Source organism: Simochromis diagramma, unplaced genomic scaffold (genome assembly GCF_900408965.1).
Source record: "Simochromis diagramma unplaced genomic scaffold, fSimDia1.1 OVJJ01000421.1, whole genome shotgun sequence".
Classification (NCBI taxonomy): domain Eukaryota; kingdom Metazoa; phylum Chordata; class Actinopteri; order Cichliformes; family Cichlidae; genus Simochromis; species Simochromis diagramma.
Genome location: NW_024387250.1, coordinates 11,225,481 through 11,248,949, shown reverse-complemented (window position 1 = coordinate 11,248,949; position 23,469 = coordinate 11,225,481). Strand labels below are relative to the sequence as shown.

The following is a 23,469-nucleotide window of genomic DNA, read 5'->3' as shown; positions in this document are numbered from 1 at the left end:
GGAGTAGATGTATTCACCTGTGGGCGAGCAGTACCCCGCTGTAGTGGTCTTGGTTTTGGCTTCATTCAGTTTGGACACGCTGTTGGCTCTCATTCTGGGTGTCAGCTTGTTCTCCGTGGGTGTTGATGAGCGCAAGCCCAGACGCAGAGCAGTCTCAGACGATAGCCGGGGTGAAGAGGTGGAGCTTCGGGTCACTGTACACTCAGAGTCACTGCGGGCTGAGATGGAGCCCAGACGGTTTCTTCGTGGCTGCGCCAGCAAATCCAGCCGTGACATCCCTTTCCGGCCCGATGGCGGTTTTGAGGTGGAGCTGGTGGTGGACACCTCAGAAGCCACAGACACCCTGTCTGCATCAGCTAGATCTGTGTCAGATGTGTCTCCCAGTCGAGCACGACGGAGAAGAGAAGCTCTTGTGGGTCGTGGCTGAGGCAGTGAGGCTTGCTTGCTCAAGGAGGAGGCTGTGGCTGCATGAAGAGTCCGGCTGGTTTTGGAAGAACCACTGGCAGATGTCTTTGCAGACCTATCAAGTTTGGATTGCAAGACATCATCTGAGCCGCGTCCGTGTGTTGAGTGCCCCAGAGGTCCAGAGTAGGTCTCCTGGTCTGAGGAGAGGATGTCGGAGATGGGAAAGGATGAAGTCTGGTCGTCATCAGTGAGATCTGCCGAGGGCTGCCGTGCTCTGGAGGAGGCAGAAGATGGCTGAACAGAGCGACGTGCATCAGTCCGGGTCGTTGCTTCGACTGGCCTGCTTTTAGTCTTTCTCTCCAACCGTTCACGAGCACTGGGATTTGTGATGCTGGTTTTGGAAGCTGTGCTCATATTGCTTTTCTCCCGGTGCATGCTGCTGAGGGAACGCCGTTTTTGTACACTGGCTGCTGCTTTCTTATCTGCCGATTCAGCCACATGACTAGCTGTGCTGGCTGTGTCCACATCTGATTCAGGAGAGATAGAGTCAGTCCGAGGGAGGAGGGCTGAACTTGAACCCTGAGCAGTGATGCCAGCTTTATTACTTTTCTGATCTAGTTTGTTTTCATCTCTTAGTTTGGCCTCTAGGAAAGCCATGACAGCTTCAGTGTCCTTCAGGAGAGTTGCAGTATCCATGCTGCCTACAGAATCACTGCGTTCACGTCCATTGCAGCCTCTGTTTATACGTGGGATGAGCTCGGCAGGGACGCTGGCACTGGGCTTCTCAATTGTGAAACTGCCCTGGCGGACTAGAGGCTTTCCAGACTTCTCGCTTCCTTCTCCTGCTCCTCCTCCTGCTCCTCCTCCTCCTCCTTTCCTCTCCTCTGACTTCTTCCTCCTCTCAGTGCTTCCAGAGGTCCGGAGAGAAGCCTTAGATGGAGAGGAGGTGGAACTTTGTTTCCGTTTACTAGTCATTTCGCTGTTCTCCATGGGAGTCGGGGACTCCCCGTCTCCCTTGTTCTCTTTCTCCTGAGGTTCAGTATCCTGCTTTTCCCCAATCTCTGACCTCAGAGTCTGGGTAGCAGATTTAGCCCGGGAGTCATCCACAGGGAGCTGAGGGAGGGTCCTACGCTTACGGTCAGTCAGACTGGAGGAGGATTCGCCTCTGCTGAGGGAGGCACCAGACTCAACAGTATTAGCACCTATAAGAAAAAACAACTTAATTGTGATTCTTTTTTTTTTCTTTTGTTTGCATGAAATAAAAAAAAAAAAGATTTTCAGTCCTAGTTCTACTTTGAAATAATTAGCATATCAAGGTTTTAAAAATGAAAACATATTGTGTTTAAAAACCGAGTTTCCAATAGTATCTACCTCTCTCTTTGTGCAGGAAGCTGCCTGTTTCTGCTCCTGAACCCTCTGGGTCTGTTCTTGTGTGATTGGCTGCTATGCTGGCCCACTGAGAGACCCAGCTAGAATCACCAGGGAGAGCCTGGGAGGACACAACAGGGAAGAAAACAGGATTGAGAAAATTACAATAGAGCTCACTTAACTTAATGGTGGCACAAAAAATACCCAGGAGATCATGACAATTGCTATATCTAAAAGCCATTAAAGTATATAAATGATGAGAGAACTGAGTTAGACTGTAAGGATGAAGATATTTCACTACATTTTTATTTGATATTAAAAAAAATAACAGTTTGCTATATGCTCTGTGTGTTATTTAAATACATATAAATCACCCAGACAGGGGGGCATAAAAGACAGAAGAACAGACAGAAAGGCTGTCATTGCACACACACGCTGTCCCCTCCCTCTTGTAAAACTGCCTAAAGGGCCGAGCATGTCTCTCCTCATCTTAGTATGATCTAGGTCACTCGTAGGGAGGACTTGCCTACTCCCACGAACAGGCTTAGGGAGTAAGTGCCATCAGAGTTATTCTGACACACAATATGAAGCTTAGTCATGAATCTTAAGTCTGTTATATGACACTGGACTAAGAGGCTATTGTCAGTACTTTAACAACACATGCTAATCTATAGGTGAACATAAAACAGCTAATCAAAGACAGAAAAAGGAAGAAAAATACTATAAGGGGCATAAAAAAGTAACAAAGCAAAAACAAATAATCAGTTCATGTTCTGTTTTCTACCTCTTTTACACTCTGTCCTGCCTCCTTTCCTTTTCCTTCTCCTTTCAGGTCTGACAGAATCGATGAGTCTTTGTTCTGCTGCACACCAAACACCTAAAAATGTGTAAAAAAGAAGAATACAAAAACGTTTTGCTCAAGTACAGTTAATCTTTAGACAATATGCACATTTTGTATGCAACAGAATAATGGTAGTCTTTGGAATGAAAATGAAATACCGCCATAATATATTTTATAAACATATCATTCAACAGTTCTCCTACTGAACAAAAGTGAACTAAACAGAAGTAAGTGCTGTTGAAATAAAGCATTAATTGGGTCTGGTTATTTGAGTACCATGGCGACATAAAAAAATATCAGTCACACATCACACAGACACACACACACACACACACATGCACTATTTACAAAAGAAAAGAGAGCGAAAGGCGGACAGACTGTGAGCAGTGTGCCAATTAGCGTGTCAGCTAATTACAGGAATTAGCATAACAACACTTCCAGTTTTGAATGTAATGTGCCCAGACTACCACTACCTCGAAATACACCCCACTAATTATATCACAGCTCCTCCTAAGATAACACCTGCATGCAACACTTGAAGGGACAAGTGCCACACTAAGATGTCATTTAGTAAAGTTAAAATCAGGCCTATGTGATAACCTTGTAATTTAATAACCCACAGCAACAACCTGACTTCCTAAAAAAGGTTTATGTGCAGCCAATCCCAACTTCTGAATCGGTTAGGTGACAAATAAAAATACTGGCCATTGTTAGAGTTGCAAACTTTCCTTTCTACAACTTTCTAACCTTAGCAAGTAAAATTGTCTCTGTAAATTTAACTCTCAGTCATCTCTCTAAGTGCATTTCTTGCCTATTTCCAGTATGTTTTCAGTGACCATGAAAAAGCTCTATGGCACAAGACCAGTGGCAGCAGTAGAAAATTGATGATGGTGGCGCAGCCTCCCTGGAGCATTGTTTAATAAAGCAGGACAGTCCTTGATGGAGTAAGTCTCTCCAGGCAACTACAGAAGCATTAGCTTTACCAATGGGACAGAGAAGATGGGTGGTGGTCAAAAAAGGCAACAGAAAGGGGATAGCTTTGTTTTAATGTCAACAACGCCAAGTACTCTCATAGGACTCACTACCCCTAAAACTGCCAATGAAGCAGGTAATAAACAGACTATTAACCTTGCTCTGGCCTGTTTATGTTGGCTCAGTTACTTTCTGCAGTTACTGCAGAGACCTTAAATGATGCTTGTCATTCTAACTGCTACTTTTATGGTCAACGTTTGGAAACGAAAAGCAACAACACACATAATTTTTGTTTTCTTGTGACTTTGGAGGGATCAGAACATAAAACATTAAGACTCAAACAACAAAATGCAACAAATGTCCTTTAAATAACCCACATTTAAATTTACTATTGTAATTTATCGTATACTATTTACACAGCACATCTCAGGTGAAAAAAAGATTTCGATCTAGGTATTTAAGGCTTTACAGACTTACAGATTGTTTCAGTTTGTTATGTAGAGTTTAGGATTTCGTTTCTGGAAAATATGTTTTTAATCACGAACTAGTGGTGATGTTTATGGCCCAAAAATGTGGGATCCTAAATACATCTCATTTCAAGTACTGTGAAAGCTGGGGAAGAATAACAGACATGTTTCCACGCTACCTTGTCTATCATTCGCCTGGCCTCCTCTTCCTCCGGGTTCTTGTTTTCCAGTTCGATGGTGTAGGTACCTTTATCACTGTGGTCGTCTTCTGCCTCCACACCAGCTGTACTTGCACCTCTGCCCACAATTGATGTGTCCTCACTGGGGGTGGTGGGGCTACCTGTCGCCAGCCCGGTACTGGCCGAGCTCCGACCAATACTTGGGTCCTCTGACCTCTGTTTAAGAAGCACTCGGGCAGCTGTAGGGGCACCTACAGTCACTGTAGCTGGTATTGGGGCTGGGACCTTACCTGAAAGGTACACACACAGAGCACAGAAATACAGCTGTTAAAAAAAATAATGGTCACACATACATAAAATGCTTTTCAGAGGATAAATAGTGCCTTTGTGTCATTCCTTTACTTAAATAGCTAAACTCCCAGTATGTCTTATTATATTTAATGGGTATAGTTTTAAACATTTACTTTGGGAAAGACAAACAAAATCTGGTCATAGAAAGAGTGTAAAAATACATTAAATCTGAGTTTTATTACCTGAGTCTGAGGCTGTTGTGGCCGAGGTGGAAATGCTAAACACCTTGGGGTGAGAAGGAGGCTGAGGACAGAGTCCCTCTCCACCAACTCCTGCTCCCAGCAAGGGTGCGGTCTGGGAAAATGAATATGACCGGCGCTTGCGAGGGTTTTCCTCATCATAGAACTCAATCATAAAAGCAGTACGAGTCCCAGTTGTTCTGGTCCCACTGACTGTTATGTTGCCCCCTCCTGTTTCTCCAGATCCTCCTGCTCCCACGTGGCTGTGTGACGCTTTTAGGCGTTCCTCTAAAGCATGGCGTCTGTTGGCAAAACGCAGCCCCAGCCCATTCTCTGAGTCGCTCTGGGTGCCATCCTCATGTTTGCTGCCTAAAGGGACAAAAAAAAAAAAAGAAAGAATTATTTTAATTGACTATATTGACCGTCCACATATTCTCAAGCGAAAGATCTTACATTTACATCACAACATATATGCAAAATAATTCCAAAGCAACAGGCCACAGCTTATGTAAAAAGATGCAATATAGCAATGCTGTGCATACAGCAGCATGTGCGGCATGTTCTGACAACAAGCAGTTAACACAAGAGCCAGGCACACAGAACCACATCCACCTAAAACCACATTCGTAGTCTAAATGAACTATGAACTTTCAGTTGTGACACACACATTTAACAGATAAAACAGACCCTAAATTCACAACCTACCGCATTACTCGAGTTATTCTACATTTGGATCAGTCTGGGTCAAATCATCACGTCCACGCTAATCCAGACGTGCCACCCACACCCACCACTATCCCTGCCTACTTCACTGACAGCAAGAGAGGCGAGGGGGAGGGGAGGAGGAAAGCATGGAGAGGGAAGTGAAGTAGAAGAAGGCTGGACTAGAGTGTGTGCGTATGTGTGTATGTGTGTAGAGGGGGTTCAGGCTGAAGAAGGAGGGGAAGTAAAAGGGGAAAGAAAAGGGAAGGCTGAACAGAGAGGAAGATTGGGGGATGTGGAAAATGAGGAGGGTGGAGGGGCAAGGAATGAAAACGGATTAAGTGTGACAAAAAGGAAAAAACAGAGACTGAAGAATGCTCAGGATACGGAATGTATTGTCATTAGAGCTGAGAGAATGTCACACAATCAAAGGCCTAACCAGTCACTGGCATTTAACTAGCTGGCAGTCAGTCCATCAGGATATGGGAGAAGCGAAGGGAAGGAAACACCACAGGACTGGTGCTGCACATGATCACACACATTGTATAAACCCAAAGCTCTGTGATATAGTTAATACTTTCTCCAAAATAATACAGGCCCCAAAAGCTTGTTTTTAGGCTGTTTTTCACTTCAGACACAATGTGCAAGTAGTGCTACTGAACTGCCCTCTGTGAGAAAAGAGGACAAAGAGCCTAAAAGATGCATACATGCTGAGTGGTCTTCAATGGCTTGGCAGGTTCACTGTGCACAGACTGTTCCTTTGAATCTGTTAATGCTAAACGTGACTTCAACTATAACTTTCTAGATTTATTTCATTGTAATCAGGACTGAGAGTCAAGTTATGGACAGTACTGAATGTACAAAAGGCCAGCCAGTTCGCAGAACTCCTCCATTACACTGAATTAAAACTGGAAAGCTGGTAAACATTAGTGGCGTATCAGTATGACGCATTATTTATGTTAACAGTGACATGTGTACTTACAGAAGCTCCACATATGACACACTTTAGTTTTCTAATTACTTCTACTACTTGAATCTATTACTTTTGTTTGTTTTGTCAAGTCTAAGAAAGTCTGTTTAAAAAATGTGAGAGCTGGAGATCTAAACAACAATACACCTTTTGAGATGACCTCTATGCCATCCCAACACTAGGTGTCTCTGTTTTGCTTTGGTCTTGTTGTGCTTTGGTGGATAACTGGATGAGCTACACCTGGGCCCAGTATGCCCAGCTTTAACAGCTCCCTCCTTCCTGCAGACTGACTGGCTATGCTACAGTGAACTCTTTTAATTTAATTATTTTACTTTTCATGCATGCTGCCAGCCACGCATGCATGCATTATAATGCTGACTGTTTGATAAATGCAAGTTCTTTTAAGTTGATCATATTGTTTTCTACATTTCTACATCTAGTTGTGTCTTATTCCTTGCTATAGTTTATGAGCCAGACTGTGGCATTTTTTTTTTTTTTAAATCTGCCTTTCACAGGGCGCCAACCTTCATTCAAGTACAATATTAAATTGCAGAGCACCCCTGTAAGTACTTTTTCCACACTGGGATTTCACAATGATTCTGCTGCCTAGGGCATAATTCAGAGTCTGTGGCTCATTTGTCACATTCCACCGGCCACCTCCTCGAAATGTTCCATCTTTCCAAACTGTAGTTTATTAAAGCATTTATTAAAGCATCTATTTCATTAACAAGAAGAAAAAAAAGAAAACAGTAGCTTGAAGAGATCAGCAGATAAGCAGACAACGAGAGGCAGGTCTTTCATGCTGTGTGTCCGAGACAAAGGAGCCCTTGGTAGGGCCAGAAGAGAACAGAGATGTCTGTGAGAGTCCAGTGCTCTGTCCCACTCGCCCCACTATGACTCACAGTGGAGCTGGCCTCTGCCCGCACACGCACACACACAAGTATACAGACACACAGACATACAAAGCTCAGCATTTGATACAAGAAAGTACTTACTTTACATGTAGACACACTCACACAAGCAGGCAAGCAAACACACAACCTCAAACATACACAGAATTGTACTGTATGTAAGGATACACTGCAAGTACAACACATACAATTGAATTTAAAGTCCTGAGTATGTGATAGGCTTTAACTATTAGGGCAAATTAATTACATTTCACATGAAACACTCATCATTAATAAGAAAATGAATTTTGTGTTCTTAATAACATCTCAAATCACACATATTTGGCAATATGCTGATAAGCGTGCAACAAAATACTTACATTTTCATGCACACACATGGCAGTTCATATTCTAAATAACCAACAGTATAAAGATATATCATGTAGACTATTTCCTTCTTTGAGAAAAGAAAGACTTACCTTGATGGTTAGAAATCAAAACCTCAGTTGCTTCTTCTCAATTTTCTTGCTGAACCTCTGCTACCCTCTCTGCCTAGCACCTCTATGACACACCCTGAGCACATCTCACAAGCCTCCTCTCACACATGCCGCACTGCTTGTCTGCAGATCAGTGCAGAGCATGATTCCAGCACACACATGCAGCAGACGCAGACCTGGCGAATTTCAGCAACACAAATGAACATGTAAGCAGCGCATGCTTCGCACACGCACTCATCAGCACTGAAACGCATGTCTCACACATGCCGCTGCAGCCTTCACACACAGACACACAGACACACAGACAGATGTTCAGCACTAGTGCTTGCTATATATGTCTGAACGCTCGCCTTCCCTGCCATCATTTGCATCACTGTTACTATAACAACTAACTCAAAAAAAAAAAAATGCTCCCTTCCTTTGCTGCCTCCCTTTCCTCTTCTACTGCAGTGTACACAAGTCTCTCTGTCTCTCTGTCTTGCTTCTCTTTGTTTAGTCACCTTGGCTGCAGTTACTGCAAATGCTGCTCTCTCATCCTGCTTCTTCCTACCTTCCCTCTGTACCTGTCTGCAGATAGCTTTTCATCCAGCTGTCCACTTACCCTCTATCTCCTTGCTCTTCAGCCACATTTTGAAAAGACTGCAGCATCCAGCAACCCAAAACTCTTATTAAAATAATAGTCCCATAGCTGAGCCATTCTGACAGCCCATTAACATGTGTGTTGTACTAACTCCATCTAATGAATTACCTTCTCTCCCTTTCACTTCTGCTAATAGATTTCCATTTTCATCAGCTCGCATCTGCTGGTCCCTTCCCTTACACATGCCAGCACTATCATAAATTGGCCTTCATTTAATTGACTCAAGACATGTGCATGGCCTAGCCTAGCATCAAACCTAAACTCTCTTTAGAGGGAGAGAGCACAAGGCTTAACCTTGCTTGGTTTAATCAATTCTCATAAAAACCCATAGCAGCAGCAGCCAACTCAGCAGCTGGCTGCTTGCAGGTAATGGGGACAAAGAAACACAGAGAACCAAGAAATCTACAGCAATAGTATTTTCAAACCTTATCCCACACATAATACAAAAGAAGAAAAACATTTTTCTGATCATGCAATCAGGCTTTAAAAGGCAGGATGTATTCTATGCATGCATGTGAGTATGAGTACTGTTTTCTGCAAACAGGAAAAAGGGGCTGAGCTATACAGCAGCAGAGGAGTAGGCATGGTATTCTCTGCTAGCTGCTAATCTCCCCTGCTTGGCTACCACTGCCAACAACCTCTGGCAAAGAATCAACTCCAACTTCACATAGTATGGCAAATGACAGTGTGTTAAATATTGTACTAATACACTAAGAAATAGAGGTGGGAATCACCATACAACTCACGATACGATATTATCACAATACTTAACGCACGATACGATATTATTGCAATTTTTTAAAATATTTTGCGATATTCAAATTCTGTACATAAAGGTAAACTTTATCACTATTGATTTTATCTAATATCAAAGTCTCACACTCAGTCTTTCTCTCATTTCAGTCAGTTTTATTGTTGACAAACTGAACGGTTTGTATTACAGTCTAGTCCAACTTAACTGAATGCAACCATCTGGTACAATTATAGCTATTCTGAACTATGCAATTTATGAAAAATATGCAGCCCATTCAGCAACTGAAGAATTTGAATGTAAATTAAAACAAAATATAATTTTACATTAAATAAAAAAAGTTTTAAACTTAATTAAAATAAAACATGTCTTAAATTAAAATAATTAAACTGTCATGTTTATTGCTGCCAAAAAAAAAGTTAAACACATTTGGACAGTGAAGGAATGTCAGGATTCTTGCTCAGAAAAAGAAGCTGATCAACATGCTCTGAAGTCAGAGCATGTTCCAGTCCACGAAAAAATTGTTTGTAACAAAATATCGATTTCTGCTGTCCCTGTATCGATACATTATTAGCAAACAAAATATCACGATACTACACAGTATCGATTTTTCCCCCCACTCCTACTAAGAAAGTGAAATTAGAATGACTTTTCTGGTGAACTAACTGATAACTCACAAATAAGGATTATTGCAGGGACTAAATGGGATTCTTTTGTTAGAGGAAGGAGAAATAATCAGGGAAACCAAAAAGAGGCACAACAAAACACACAAACTACAGACATACAAATAGTAAACGCAATCTACCTTTCAGTCTTTTCAGATGAACTGGCACATCGCTCTTGATGCTCTTGCTGCTCTTGCTGTCATCCTCTGTCGACTCGCTGCGCACAAGAGTGGGGTCATTCTGGGCTAGCCAATCAGCTACTTTGCTCTCAGATGCCATCATAGCAGCCTGTAGGGTACTCAAGTCCCTTCCTCCTGCGCCTCCACTTCCTGCTCCACTCTTCTTGGAGCGAGATCTGTGGTGATCGGGTGTGAACTTTGACACGTGGTCTTTAATGGTGACTTTCCCTGGAGACGTGTTGTCAAACTCTATGGTAAAGGAGGCGTGACCTTGAGCTGTGGAGCAGACATACTACTGTGTCAGTCAGTACTAAATATAAAGTTTGCTAACTGAAGCACTTTTCTAAAAGAAAAAATGCATATAACCAGATTGTGTAATTATACAGTAGTGCATGGACATTTGCTAAAATGTACTCAAATAAGCCAGTGTCTCTAGCAGAATAACTGCTACTTTGTCTGCACTAGATACACATTGATCTCTTATTTGTGCCATAAAAGATTTCTCAAAAGTTCAACATGAATAACATGAAGAATACAAAACATAAATACACCTGCTTTTATCAAGACATATCAAAAAGAATTAAACATATACTTCACTTTACCTGTAGTGATGTGACTGGCTGTGCCCTCAGTGTCCTTGGTAGGAATCTCATGGATGCCGTTACTGGCCATGTGACCCTCCTTGGTGGGGATCTCAAAGTAACTGGAATCATGGGCAGTGGGCGCATGAAGACCACCCTCTTTAGCTTTCTCCCCTCGATGTGCCTCTTTGCTTTCTAAGTTCAGAAAATACCAAAAGATGCATTCGAAAATAGATCAAATTTGGGTAGGCAATAAATATTTGACATCAGTGGATTAAAATAAAACCACCCAACCAACCTGTGAAAATCTTAGCCAAAATTAGATTGTGAGATTTTATTTTGGGGTTGTGTTGTGTTACCAGCTTGCGAACACAGCACAACACTGTTCCAGCTAATGTGCTTTTGCGCTGCACACATCCTTTTTAAAAGAAAAACACAAAGCTTCCGGTACCAAAAATTTTGTATGTTGCCTAAAGACTCCATATTCTCAGCTTCTATGTGGAGCACAGGAATACATTACTTAGTCGACACAGATGAATACTAGATTTAATTTTCAAAGGATATGAAAGCGAAAATAGTGAAAATCAAGCCATTCAAGACACAGATCAATCCACTCAGGGTTTGTTCTTCACATCAACTTTCTGTTTCTCATTTTCACTTTCTGTCACTCTAAAAAAAGAAGTAGTGCTGGCATAGCTCTTTAAAACCTGATTTCGGGGGACTTTTTTTCTCATTTGTCCGTATTAGCAAACAGACCCTCTGTGAGATCTGAATATGACAAATGATACTTTCAGAAATTAGAAGGGCCATCTGCTTCATGTTGGGGAGCAAACGTAGGAACATATGGCAATTGACAAAAAGAAACAAGAAACAGAAACTGTCTGCACAATACAAGAGTGAGCAACAGTGAACACATTTCTAATAAAATATTTATTTTAAATATATCACAGAGCTGCTTAATGACTTAGGACAGAAAACAGGACATTCCAAAAGGTACAATCTCTTAGTTAAAAGCTGCACTTTCCACTTCACTTTACTTCCCTCAGCTCAGTTTAGTTGATTTTTTTTTTAATCTTTTTGAAACTATCAGTGGCTGCCAGTGTAAGCGGCTCAGCAGTTTTGGAAAGATTTACAACACAGATTAAGACTGAGAGCAAATATGATGTACTTTAGATCAAATATGTGCAGTGATGCTTAAGATTCAATGACTATGAGAACACTGTAATACCATTGAACTAAGACAGAACACATGGTTCAACTTTCAAACAGCAGTACTACTACACTGTTCACATTTCTTCTCTGTGATCTCTTACCTTTCAGGGCCTTCTGGTGTTAAAACAAACAGTTTTAAAAAGAGACAAAACAATATAAACAGCAACAGTTATTCCTTTAAAATTCTGATGAACTCAGAAAACTTCCTCTATCCCACTCATGTAAGGAGTGAGTTAGTGTGAACATAAGTCATCTGAGAATCACTTACATTAGTCACTTCTGCAAAGTAAAGAACTCCAATAATAATTTTATTTAACCGCTAGGTTCAAACTAACTGCTGAATGTGTTCCAGGATTTCTGTTGGCCTAACAGTACAACACCAAACCCTTTCTCATTTCACAGACTTGAGAGTTGAAGAGATTTCACTGACTGGACAGCTCTTCAATGAGCTGCTGGCAATCAAGTGCAAGGTAAAATATTAGATAAATACAAAGCTGACCCAAACTGAAAGCATTTTACCAGCTCCATTACTCAAAGTGTATGGATGAGAAAGTGATACTTACAAAAGAATTAGAGCGTGGTTGGCTAATGATTGCTGCAGTGTACACTTAGTGTGGTCTGTTTGGACACTCTGTGTGTGTGTGTGTGTGTGTGTGTGTGTGTGTGTGTGTGTGTGTGTGTGTGTGTGTGTGTGTGTGTGCTGGGAGGAAAGGGGGGAGCTGGTGCAATGGTGTAACCCAATCAGCTTGAGCAACAATACATGAGGAGGGGAGGGTAGGGGACTCTGACAGCACAGCCTATTCAGAGGCAAACATAAAAAGACACACACTAAATTTAACTGAAGTACACATACATGCTACAAAGCACACAACCAAACAGAATCGCTTCCTATCCCCAAACCTCTCTTTCTCGCTTTCACTTCCTCCTAACTGTCATATCTGAATAAAATGACCTATTAGGGGAAATACACATGGAGGTAAAGCCACACCACTTAAAATTAAATGTCCACTGATAACATACTGATAAATATGCACGCCACTTCACAATCCAACGTTTCAACATTCATCTTTTAAAAGCCGATGCTGGGGAGGGTAAATGCTTTTTACTCACCCACTTCCATAACTGAAGTAGCCAATCCCATTTGGCTGATCTTCTGGAAACGTTTTTTTCCCCCGTTTGGTTTCAAATCAACCCTTCACACTTTTGCAGATTTACTCCAAACTGACAAGCTTTTCTAATCTCACTTCACCACAAAAATACGACACTAAAATCCACAGAGTGATGAGAATCGTAGAGAACAGAAAGCACCTATAACTGACTGTTAAAAGAGGTAAAACAAAAAAAACAAACAAACAAAAAAACCCCCCAAAAAAACCAGTCTTCTTTTACCGACTGGCAAAGATGCTGCCAGACTATCCATCCAGATGTAACGAGAGATTTGAGGATGCTTCAGTCTGCTCCAGTGTTTTTTTGTGTTTGGTTAACCTCCCCCCACTCCTTCTGGTCCACACTAAACCAGCCTGGCACAGGACTGATTTTTTTGTATCACTGAGCTGTTCCACTATTCCTCTAATCCTGTTACTCTGACTATCGGCTTCTAGTTAACGTTATTCCCTGCTCAGTCCAATGGTCACTGTCTAATCGCATAGTGCAGGCAAACAGACATACATGCATACATGCTATGAAAAAGGCCTTTGTGTGCACTTGGACTGTCACAAATACAAAAACACAGGCTAGTTGGACATCACCCCTTCAACACAAAGAAAGCAAATAAACGGAGCTGGAGGACATTAGGATGACTTAAGCTACTGATTCAACTTAACATAGCATCTTTAATGTGTTAGCTATTTAACAGCAACGTTTCCATTCACAGTACATTGTAACTATACACTGTAAACAGTAAAACACTTTTATTTTAAATTTTTTGCTTGAGCTAAAGCAAATAGAAGCTTCATTTAAATTACTGAAAGTGCATCCTATTATAGAGTATGAAATTGAACTTCTACGTCATGTCTATTTGTAAAGCAGTTACCAAGTGCTAACAGTAAAAACACCTTTTACAAACCAATCACAACTACACAAACTTTATTATAATATGTGGAAATCATTTGGCATTCTTACAACTATGTTTTGAAAATGTAACACTGTCATTGTACATGTACATTGTACCTGCTTGCTGTGTATAAACCCAAGAAAGCACATGTTTGCGTTTGATCTCTGAAAGTGTAAAATAATTCAAAATCTCACAGCCTCCTACCTGAGGTGGAGCTGTCATGCTTTTTTGTGGATGTCCTGTTTTCCTGTTTGAAAGAATTCTCATCATCTGCGTCCCCATCCCCCCACCAAGACGGCTGGCCATACAGGGGGGTCCCACGAGGCAGTGCTGTAATATCCCCTGGGGCAAATGTTCACACAAAAACATTTTAACAAAGCCTTGCAGTGAGTCTACGTGTTACTCTGTGAAGGCGAGTGTTTATTACTGACTTTACATACTCAGGTCGTATCTAGATAAACAGTTCACTGAATCACGTTACACCAAAATTAACCCAGCTGCTCCTTGCGTATGTCTGTGTTCGTGCTTTAATTCCCCCTAGTCGGGTCTTGCAACACTGACCTATTTTCAAAACTTTAGCCAGCTTGGTCGAACACGCATGTGAACATTCAATGTTTTGGGTTCTTTCTCTTTCAGAAATAAATGGTGGATATGAAAGACAAGCTTTCCATTTGCCTCCCTGTTCCTATCAGACTATAAGAAAAGGTACTATGCTCCAGTGGTAACTCTTAAACTGAGTAAGGAAGTGAGAGGAAACATCACTGAGTGCTGTATCAGAGGACATCTCATCAAGTTCTTTGCATTCTTTCCTCATCTTATGCCTTTTACCCCCCCTTTTCGTACCCTTCACCTTGCGATGTGTTAGTTTAAACACAGTATATCCAGATAATTATAGATCCTCAGTGCCAAATTGTTTACAGTGAGTAGGGCTGATCTATATAAAAACTACTGAACGTATGTTTACTGTAAATTATAATATGTGGGTGAGGTCTGGTACTGAAGCAATAACACTGAGATTGCATCCTCATGAAAAACAGCATGAGTGTTATTTAAAAACTGAGTGGAAGATCAGGCAACATGCAAAGTTGAGTGTATATCGTTGCCTGTTTAGGTCCAAATTTATGTCTGTGTCTGTGTATCTTACTGCATTTTATAGACAGCAGAGCTGGGATGTTGGTTTGCATTATTCATTCAATCTGACCCTATTACAGCTTAAGCTGTCTGTAAACCCAAGCCCTCTATGGCCTTGTTTTAACATCTGGAGATTAACCAGAAACACTGCTAGCACCCCAACATGCCCACTGATGTCACTTATTAGGGACACCCTCAAATGTAAGCCGTCTTCATGATAATCCTCAGCGCCGGGCAGCAATTTTTCCTGTGACCATGTCCACCCCCTACTGGCCTAACCCTACCACACTTAAATTACACAATATTCTTATTTTAAAAAAGGTTTCCTTATTTGGGAAAAAAACATCAACAAAAAACAACAACAACAACAACAACAAAAAGACACAAACACTAAACCAGGGGTGGGGAACTCCAGGCCTCAAGGGCCGCTGTCCTGCAGGTTTTAGATAGATATCACCCTGGGTCAACACACCTGAATCAAATGATTATTTCATTACAAGTCCTCTGGACAACTTCAAGACATGTTGAGGAGGTAATTCAGCTGTTTAGATCAGCTGTTTTGGATCAAGGACACACCTAAAACCTGCAGGACACTGGCCCTTGATGCCTGGAGCTCCCCCACCCCTGCACTAAATGATGACATGAATGTGAAGCCTGAATGCGAATATAAAGCCTGCTCTCTCAGGGTTGTAGAAAGTGAAAAATTCAGTGAACTGCTTTTGAAACTGTGGTATTACATCTAGAGGTTTTAGAGAGTATTTGCAGAACTATATATCAGAACATACATTTTCTACTTGTTAATATCAGCATAAAACCATTACTAAACATTTGTATTGCTTTTGTTGTTATTTCAGTCCCAGGGCTACTTTTGGATCACCACAAAATTAAAATTCCACTGAAGATATCTTTATTCATAAGAGAAATTTGTAAATTTAAGGAAACAGCAGACTAATTTACTTTTCCACATTTACTTCTGTTTTGTCTCTTACCTCCTATCCTCTCCTCAGCTTTGTGAGTGTCCACAGGTTTGGCAGATGACTCTTTGGAGGAAGTGACCCCATCCGTGACTTTGCTCTCCCCTGATTTAGTGTGGCTGGGGGATCTATGTGCCTTTGTTGGGGTCTTACTGGGAGATTTGGTTGTGGCTGTGGTGCTAGCGGTTTCACTAGTCGATGGTTTCTTGCTGAGTTGGAGGCCAATGGTGAACTTTTCATGCTAAAGGGAGAAGAAGAAATGGACACATAAAATGAATAGCCATATATGTAGTACAATGCAACTGTGAAACATGATCATGTTAGGACAAAGGTCCTCACCTTTAGAGCTTCCTCGGGCACAGTGAGTTCTCCTCTCACCACCGTAAACAGGTTGGTATGTGAAACAGAAAGGTTAAGGAAATACGGGTCACCATACAACTATGACATGATTACAGACACTAATGCAAGCCCACAGGTGTGGAAGCACAAAGGAGGTAAGGACCTGCACAACCAGGTTAAAAAAAATACAAAGTAAAACTAATTTAAATGATTCTAATATTTTCCCTATTTTAATTATAAAATAATAATAATCTAAAAATGCTAATCTATTGAAAGAAATTATTCATAATTCCCTATGTATTGTTATAGATTGATAAAAGTTATGGGGTGTCAGGCATGAGCTGTTTTGGCTTCTGTGATGGGGCATGACACAAACTGTTTAAGAACTGATACACTACTGCAAGTTGTGAACTCAACTATATTTATAGGTCACAACACAAGTTTGGCACCTTGGTGAGAATAAAAAAAATTTTTCCTCAGCATGTTCTCTAAATGGTGAACATATTGCTGGTTGTGTGAGGGGTGAACAGATTAGTGAAGGATATCATATCCAAACCTCAGCTTGTCCTCTAACTTTAGAGTGATGTACATCTGCTCCTGAATGCGGACATCGTTTACAAAGGTCTGCAGAGAGAGGGTACAGAAAGGCGGTTATTTAAAGAAATGGTCACAGTAAAATTCCAAATAAAACATGTGCTTTAGTACTTTAAGTACTATGGTTGACATCTTTCTTTCTTTATATTTATTTCCTTTTCATCAACAATTAACATTCTAATGTTTAATGTTTTTTTTTTAATATACAGCCATTATAAATCACAAAAGCTCACAGCAGGGACAGTAAGTAAAGTTTATTTATTAAGCGCTTTTCATAGACAGGTAGTCACAAAGCGCTGCACACAGAGATTAAAATAAACAGTACGATAAACAGCAAAATGCACAATATACAAAATATAGAGTTTACAGCTTGCTTGGTCTAACCAACACTTCAACATGTAAAGATATTCAGGTTAATAACATTCAATACAGGACATGACAAAGCTTCAGATTCATAAAGTAAGCTAAAAACAGATGATGTTCAGCATTTTTGCAAAAACAAATACATCACTCAGCCATCTATGTCTCTAGCTTGTTAAGAGGTTAAACTAATGGATGGATAAAATGATTAACCGATTAGCAAAATAGCAACAGATTAATTTTCTAGTGATAAAATAATCAACTTAAGATTACAGCTCTAGTCTAAACAGCCTAAACAGTTTACAGTTTTAGGATTATGAAGCTAGGATAAACCAATCCGACAGATTTAAACACCAATAATAAACTTTCATATAGTCAACAGGGCTTCTTATATAGGAACTACAACTGGTCTGGATAGCGTGGATCAAATGCCAAAGCAAATGAAATCCTGTATTTCTTTGTTTTGTTTGGAGTTTTGCTTTCCATTTCTCTCCTTCTCATATCCCCACACAACGCTTTCACCCTTTTTTCTACTGTACAGCTCTGGGAAAGATCAGGTTTCACTGGATAGCCAATGAAAATCTATCACACTTGCACTGCTGTTGTAATAAAACATTCCTGTCTTCTCTCCAGTGAGATGAAATCCAAATATTTCAACAACACAGCTATGAAATGACTTCAGAAAGACAGCAAATGGTGACACTGTCCAAACATAGCTTTTTAGACCGTGGCAAACCTCAGTATATCCACTGACTCAGCAGGAGAAAACTTCCTCTAAATCCCGTCAAAGAAGCTGGACGGTTAATGACACAGCAGGAAGCGGCTCTGACTCTGGCTTCCTGTCTGAGAGCTAGAGAGGATGTGAGGGGCATTGTGCATATGTGTCCAATCTGGTGGGCTGTGACTGAGTACGAATCATTACACATGACTAACGCCATGTGGTAGCTGCGTGTAACCAGGTTTTACTGAGTCAAAGAGACAGAGAAACCAAGAATTACAAAAACGAATATAAATGTGTTCCCCATAATTCTCACATGCATCATGCTAACATCAATTATAGTGTTTGTTATGTGGTATTTTGGGATGAATGTACTGCTCGAATTTTGGTATGAACCAATTTAATCTATTCCAACTTGGGTATCACTATTCATTACCCTAAATATGCAAATAATTATGCTTTTCTCCACACATCTTTTATCTTATACCCAAAAAAATTACGCATCTACAACAAACTTATTAAAAATTCACAAAACTTCGTGCAATAAGAAAAATTTATAATCTACTCTTTATTTCATCTTCCACAATAGCATTCTTTCTGCCAGCTCACATGTTTACAATGTGTATTTCAAGTAGCATTAGAAAACACTGACAGCTTTTTTCTTCCATTGTCTTCTCATAAACCCTTTAGGGAGAGTTATTTAAATCAATCAAGGTAAGAAAACAGGTCCTAAAGATGTGTTTAATTGGCAAATTGACTCCTTAATTCATGTTCACATCACAGAGTTTGCCCTTAAGCAGCAATTTGCATAATTGGGTTTAGATTCAAATTGATCCAAGCCTTGATATGAATCTTGATTGACAAGGTGATTGATTAGCAGCAGAAAAGAAGTTCCCAATGACTTCCAGAAATAAACAAATCTCTGACCTCATCTCCATCTCTCCTACTTTTAACTTGACTATATTGAATGTTTTGTTTCTTTGTATCTATTGGTCTCTCTCTCTATTTCTCTCTATCCTTTTATTATCTTACTCCTCCCCCATCTGTCATCCATCCTCTCCCCCTTTTCCCTTTGCTTTTTGACTCTGTATCCTCTTCTAGTCTTTTTATCTTGATGCTTACTTCTGTCCTTAGCATATTTTGGTGTTTGTACTCACCCCATTCAGACTGCCCAGATCCTTAACCTTGTGTTCATCAGTCCCAGGCTCGTAGTTGATGACAGCATGCTGCTTATCCACACTGCGCGACTTCAAACAAAAGGAAACAAACACGAAACATTAGCAAGTGGTAACAGCTGTTAATGTGATTATTGACATCTGGACCTCAAAATAATGTGTGATTGTTGGCTTTACTCTTCATGTTTGCTGTTGCACTCCAGCGCAGATTCACAGGTTATTCACACTAAACATCAGGACAGTAACTGTTTCTTACATAAACGATTAGAATGCTGTACGTCACTGAACCGAAGCCTTTGTGGAATTATCAGAATCCATGACAATGTCAAGAATGTAACTCTGAAGGTAAATATCAGGGTTACTGCATATGATATCTACTATCATATCAACTCTAAGCATATCAGCAGGTATTTCAATGTCTGTGTCGGGGCTCTTTGTAATCATTTGCATTTGTGCACAGCTGTACACACACTTTGCGCACACACAGACACAGACACACACACACAAAGTAGACAAAGAGGAGCAGTGGAATAGTAACTGGAGATTGGAGGTAAAATATTGATTTTAAGCAGGCTGTTTGGAGGATAAACAATTTCCAGTAGAAACACTGCAACCTTCTGCATAGCTAAAAAAAAAAAAAAAAAAAGATGGCAAAAGCCTCGGAGAGAAATATGCTGTGGAATTTGGTAAATATGTCTCACGTACCAGTGCCACACAAATGTTTCATGTATCTGAAGAATTGCAATGACACTGACTGGTTAGCAAATTTGCTGCAGTCAGATATCTACTGCAAAACCCTAAATCTATAAAAATGCAAATAAAGCAGGACAACCTGGAATTATTTTGTGTGGAAATGTCAATGTTTCCATTTTAATTTTACTGTTTGAAATTGAAAAGTCTGTTGGATCTGGGGTTGATAGTAGGCAAGTCATTTCTCAATGATTAGCTCATCTGGGAGTGACCACATTTCTGTTGCCAGCCTTAAACCTCTCCAACGCTGACAAATACAGAATTTATATCCGGTAAATATGTGCACAAGCATAAACTCAGGTTCATCTAAGGGCTTTAGGGTTGTGGAACCACAGAACCTCTTTCACTAACCTGTTAAATGCAAAATTTTAACAATGCAGATGTCACAGAAAAGAGGGCCCAAGGGCAGTGTTCAAAGAATCCATAACAATACACAAAGACACAGATGTCAACAGGACCATATATACTCACAGAGGCGATTGGTGACGAAACACAGGTAACAACGAGATGCAAGTGGAAACAATCAAGCATAGGTGAAACAAATGATGGCAGGGCAGACAAATACAAAGGATGGAAACTATAAAAGTAACAGATACATTGGGCACCATTACAAATAGAACTAATAATGACTAAAAATAATCAAAGACTAAGTCATTTCTGCAATGAAGCAAGGCAGACAATAGTGAATTTATTCCACTGAAATCAGCCAGTGCTGATTATGGGAGCTGAATCTGATATTCAGTTCTCATATGACTTTCCTATAAGCCATTCACTCCTTGTTTAAACAAAGAAACATGCTCGTGGTGAAGAAAAAATGTTAAGATAAAGCTGCAAGGCTTAGTAAAACCAAGGGAAGCAACTCCAGAGGGCCAACTGTGAAAGCGATTACTTTAGTGAGATTAGGCTAGATCAAACAGGATAGAGACCAGCTGAGCTGCTCATTGTACAGGAGAGAGGACTCATGCTGCTATACTCAGATGCACTAACAACCAACAGAACATATGCAGAGCCAAGCCACGTCCTCAAAATGTTTAATTCAGGAAAAATCATTTGTAGCAGTTGAATTAATATCATAGTTTGGTGTTCCTCTATTCACTAAACACCTTCTCTGTTCAATAAGAAAATAAGAGCTAGGCGCTTCGGATCATTATCCTTAGTTTGCAAATACCATGACTGTCAAAAGCAATGTAGCACAAACAGTATGACTGATGGGAAAAACAAGCCAATTCTTCAAGCTGACAACACAACATCTACAAAACACTTACGCAACTGTGTGATAAATTCTCTGTCATATATTCACTTGTATTTTGATATTCTATCTGTGAGTGTGCATTACAGTTTTATTTGGTGCATGACACAAGCTGCCTTAAACCATGTGATGATGCCTTGGCTTGTTAAAACAGTCACATGGAGGGTAACTGTAAGCCGCTTCACATGTGCTGTCTAAGTACACAAAACCAATAATGTCTGTAACTTGGAATAGTTCCCTTATCTTTCTCTGGTTCCAAACACATTAGAATTACAAGAAGACACACAGAAAGAAAAATCCACATCCAATCCACATACAGAACCCGAAGACACGCAGGTCATCAAAAACACATTAAGAAACCACTTGAAGAAAAGAAAGAGATCTTTTACAACTCAAAGCAAAGCAAACAACCTGTATTACTTAAGCACTGAAGGCTGTGAGAAACCAGATTGTAAAGGCGTGATACGATACCATCTGAACAGCAAGTAGTTTCCAAGTTTTATGGATGCAAAGACATTAGTAAGATATCACCGAGTTTGTTTTATAACATATCATTTTTAAATATTTTTCCATAAAAGTTGTACACACATACATATGTATCTCAACTTTAGTCTCTGCTTCATATGCATTTCACTCAACGCATGACATCTAAATTATTTTAGCCACATAACGCTTAGAGTCCTTTGTGTTTTAGCATTAGCTAATCTACACTATTAAACTATGAAAATTAGATTTGATTATCTGAACATTTATCATTTAACTAATACAAATTACACACAGAAAATCTAATTTTCAGTGTTGTATAGAGGTTTTGTACTGAAAACAGAAACTAAAAGCAGACAGAAGCGTATGTGTGATGCATAATGTAAACAGTGAACAGAAAATGTCTGCTGACTCAGGATCAGTGAGTCCTAAACAAATATGTTTTTGACAATCATACTTTCTGACAGGCACTGGTGGCAGTGAAAAGTTCACTAAAAATGTAATGTCATAACTGGAGTCCTGTAGCCATGGATGAATACTCTATCCACAACAACACACATCAGAAAAGATCTAACTCAAGAGGTATCTGCCCCACTTTCTATTATTAGTGCAGTGACCAGAGGTACACATGAGCATGCACGTGGTCTCTCTGGATGCATGCACAGCTGCAGCGACATCAGCATACAGACATATAAATCAACCTCTGCTACTTTAAGAGCAGCAGCATGAGCATTGTGTGCTATTGTTGTTCAATCCTTGGTACAGTTATTGCACTGTCCAATGAAACAGGTCAATGTGAACTCCGCAGCTTACTTCTAAGGCTGAGAGAAATTTCTAGGTAAGGTCACATCTATGTGTACAGCAGTTTTAATGATCTCTAAACAGTAAAATCAAACACGATTGTTTTATTGGGGCTTTTTTCAGTGAAAAAAAAAAAGAGGCATATCAAATGTCTTTACCTGTAGCATGAGCTCACAGTCATCCCGGCCGACAAAGATCATTTCCCGTGGGAGTCGGTGGCGAGTCCCACCGCTGCTAACCAGAAACCAGGAGGTCACGCTCATCTTTGTACCCTGCAGCAGCCTCTCATGCAAACCTCCTGAAAAGAAACATGCAGAAGTGTAAGTAATCTGTTATTCGGTGACCACAGTTTAGATGTGGTTGAATCCACACCAAATTACCCACTCAGCAAAAAAATATTTGTATAGAATTCAAATTCAAAGGTTACAGCTGTAATCCTGGCATTTTTCCTTATAATCCAGAGCCAGTCTTCCCCCCCCAAGAAAACACCTTTTCTTAGAATCAACCTAAGTCTTACACTCTAAATAAATGCTGATACATCATATTTCAGAAATGAAATCTACGAATATGTGTGGATAATTTTTATAAAAACAGTATATAAACAACAGTGGGAGGAATTGTTTTGTACCAACAGTATTATTTAAAATAACAGATTGTAATAAAAAAAGAATGAAAAATGTGTTTGTTACCATACCCTGTGGAGATCACTGATCAAGGTTTAACTTATCAGTGCACCACAGTATTCAAAAACAGAACTCTTTATTAACGTACATGAAATCTGAATGTATGCAAAAGTAAGTCATAATTTGAATGAAATATGTTGGTGAACTCTACTACACACCTCTGCTCCAGGTAGCTCACTGCAGATCGACCACTGACAGCAAAACACAGCTACGCCATCCTGAAAAAGATGAAGAACCAACATTTTTGTTTTCTTCTTTTTCATTTATTCTCACAGATTCAGGCAATCATAGATTTTCTATCATCATGGAA

General features: G+C 40.1%; 1 protein-coding gene across 7 annotated transcripts in view; it reads right to left on the bottom strand.

The window, feature by feature from the left end:
* Positions 1-23,469, bottom strand: part of cep170aa (centrosomal protein 170Aa) — a 40,079-nt gene that overhangs the window by 6,919 nt on the left and 9,691 nt on the right. For 6 of the 7 annotated variants that reach the window (XM_040001340.1, XM_040001346.1, XM_040001344.1 and 3 more), the window contains exons 2-15: positions 23,318-23,377; positions 22,635-22,774; positions 19,176-19,265; positions 16,892-16,970; positions 16,347-16,405; positions 16,023-16,248; positions 14,107-14,244; positions 10,659-10,832; positions 10,018-10,332; positions 4,766-5,131; positions 4,233-4,522; positions 2,558-2,650; positions 1,777-1,894; positions 18-1,607 (exon numbers count right to left, since the gene is read on the bottom strand). In XM_040001340.1, coding sequence (XP_039857274.1) covers positions 18-1,607; positions 1,777-1,894; positions 2,558-2,650; positions 4,233-4,522; positions 4,766-5,131; positions 10,018-10,332; positions 10,659-10,832; positions 14,107-14,244; positions 16,023-16,248; positions 16,347-16,405; positions 16,892-16,970; positions 19,176-19,265; positions 22,635-22,739 — 3,643 coding nt within the window. In that variant the 5' untranslated portion in view covers positions 22,740-22,774; positions 23,318-23,377. The other variant, XM_040001348.1, reaches the window with a different exon arrangement.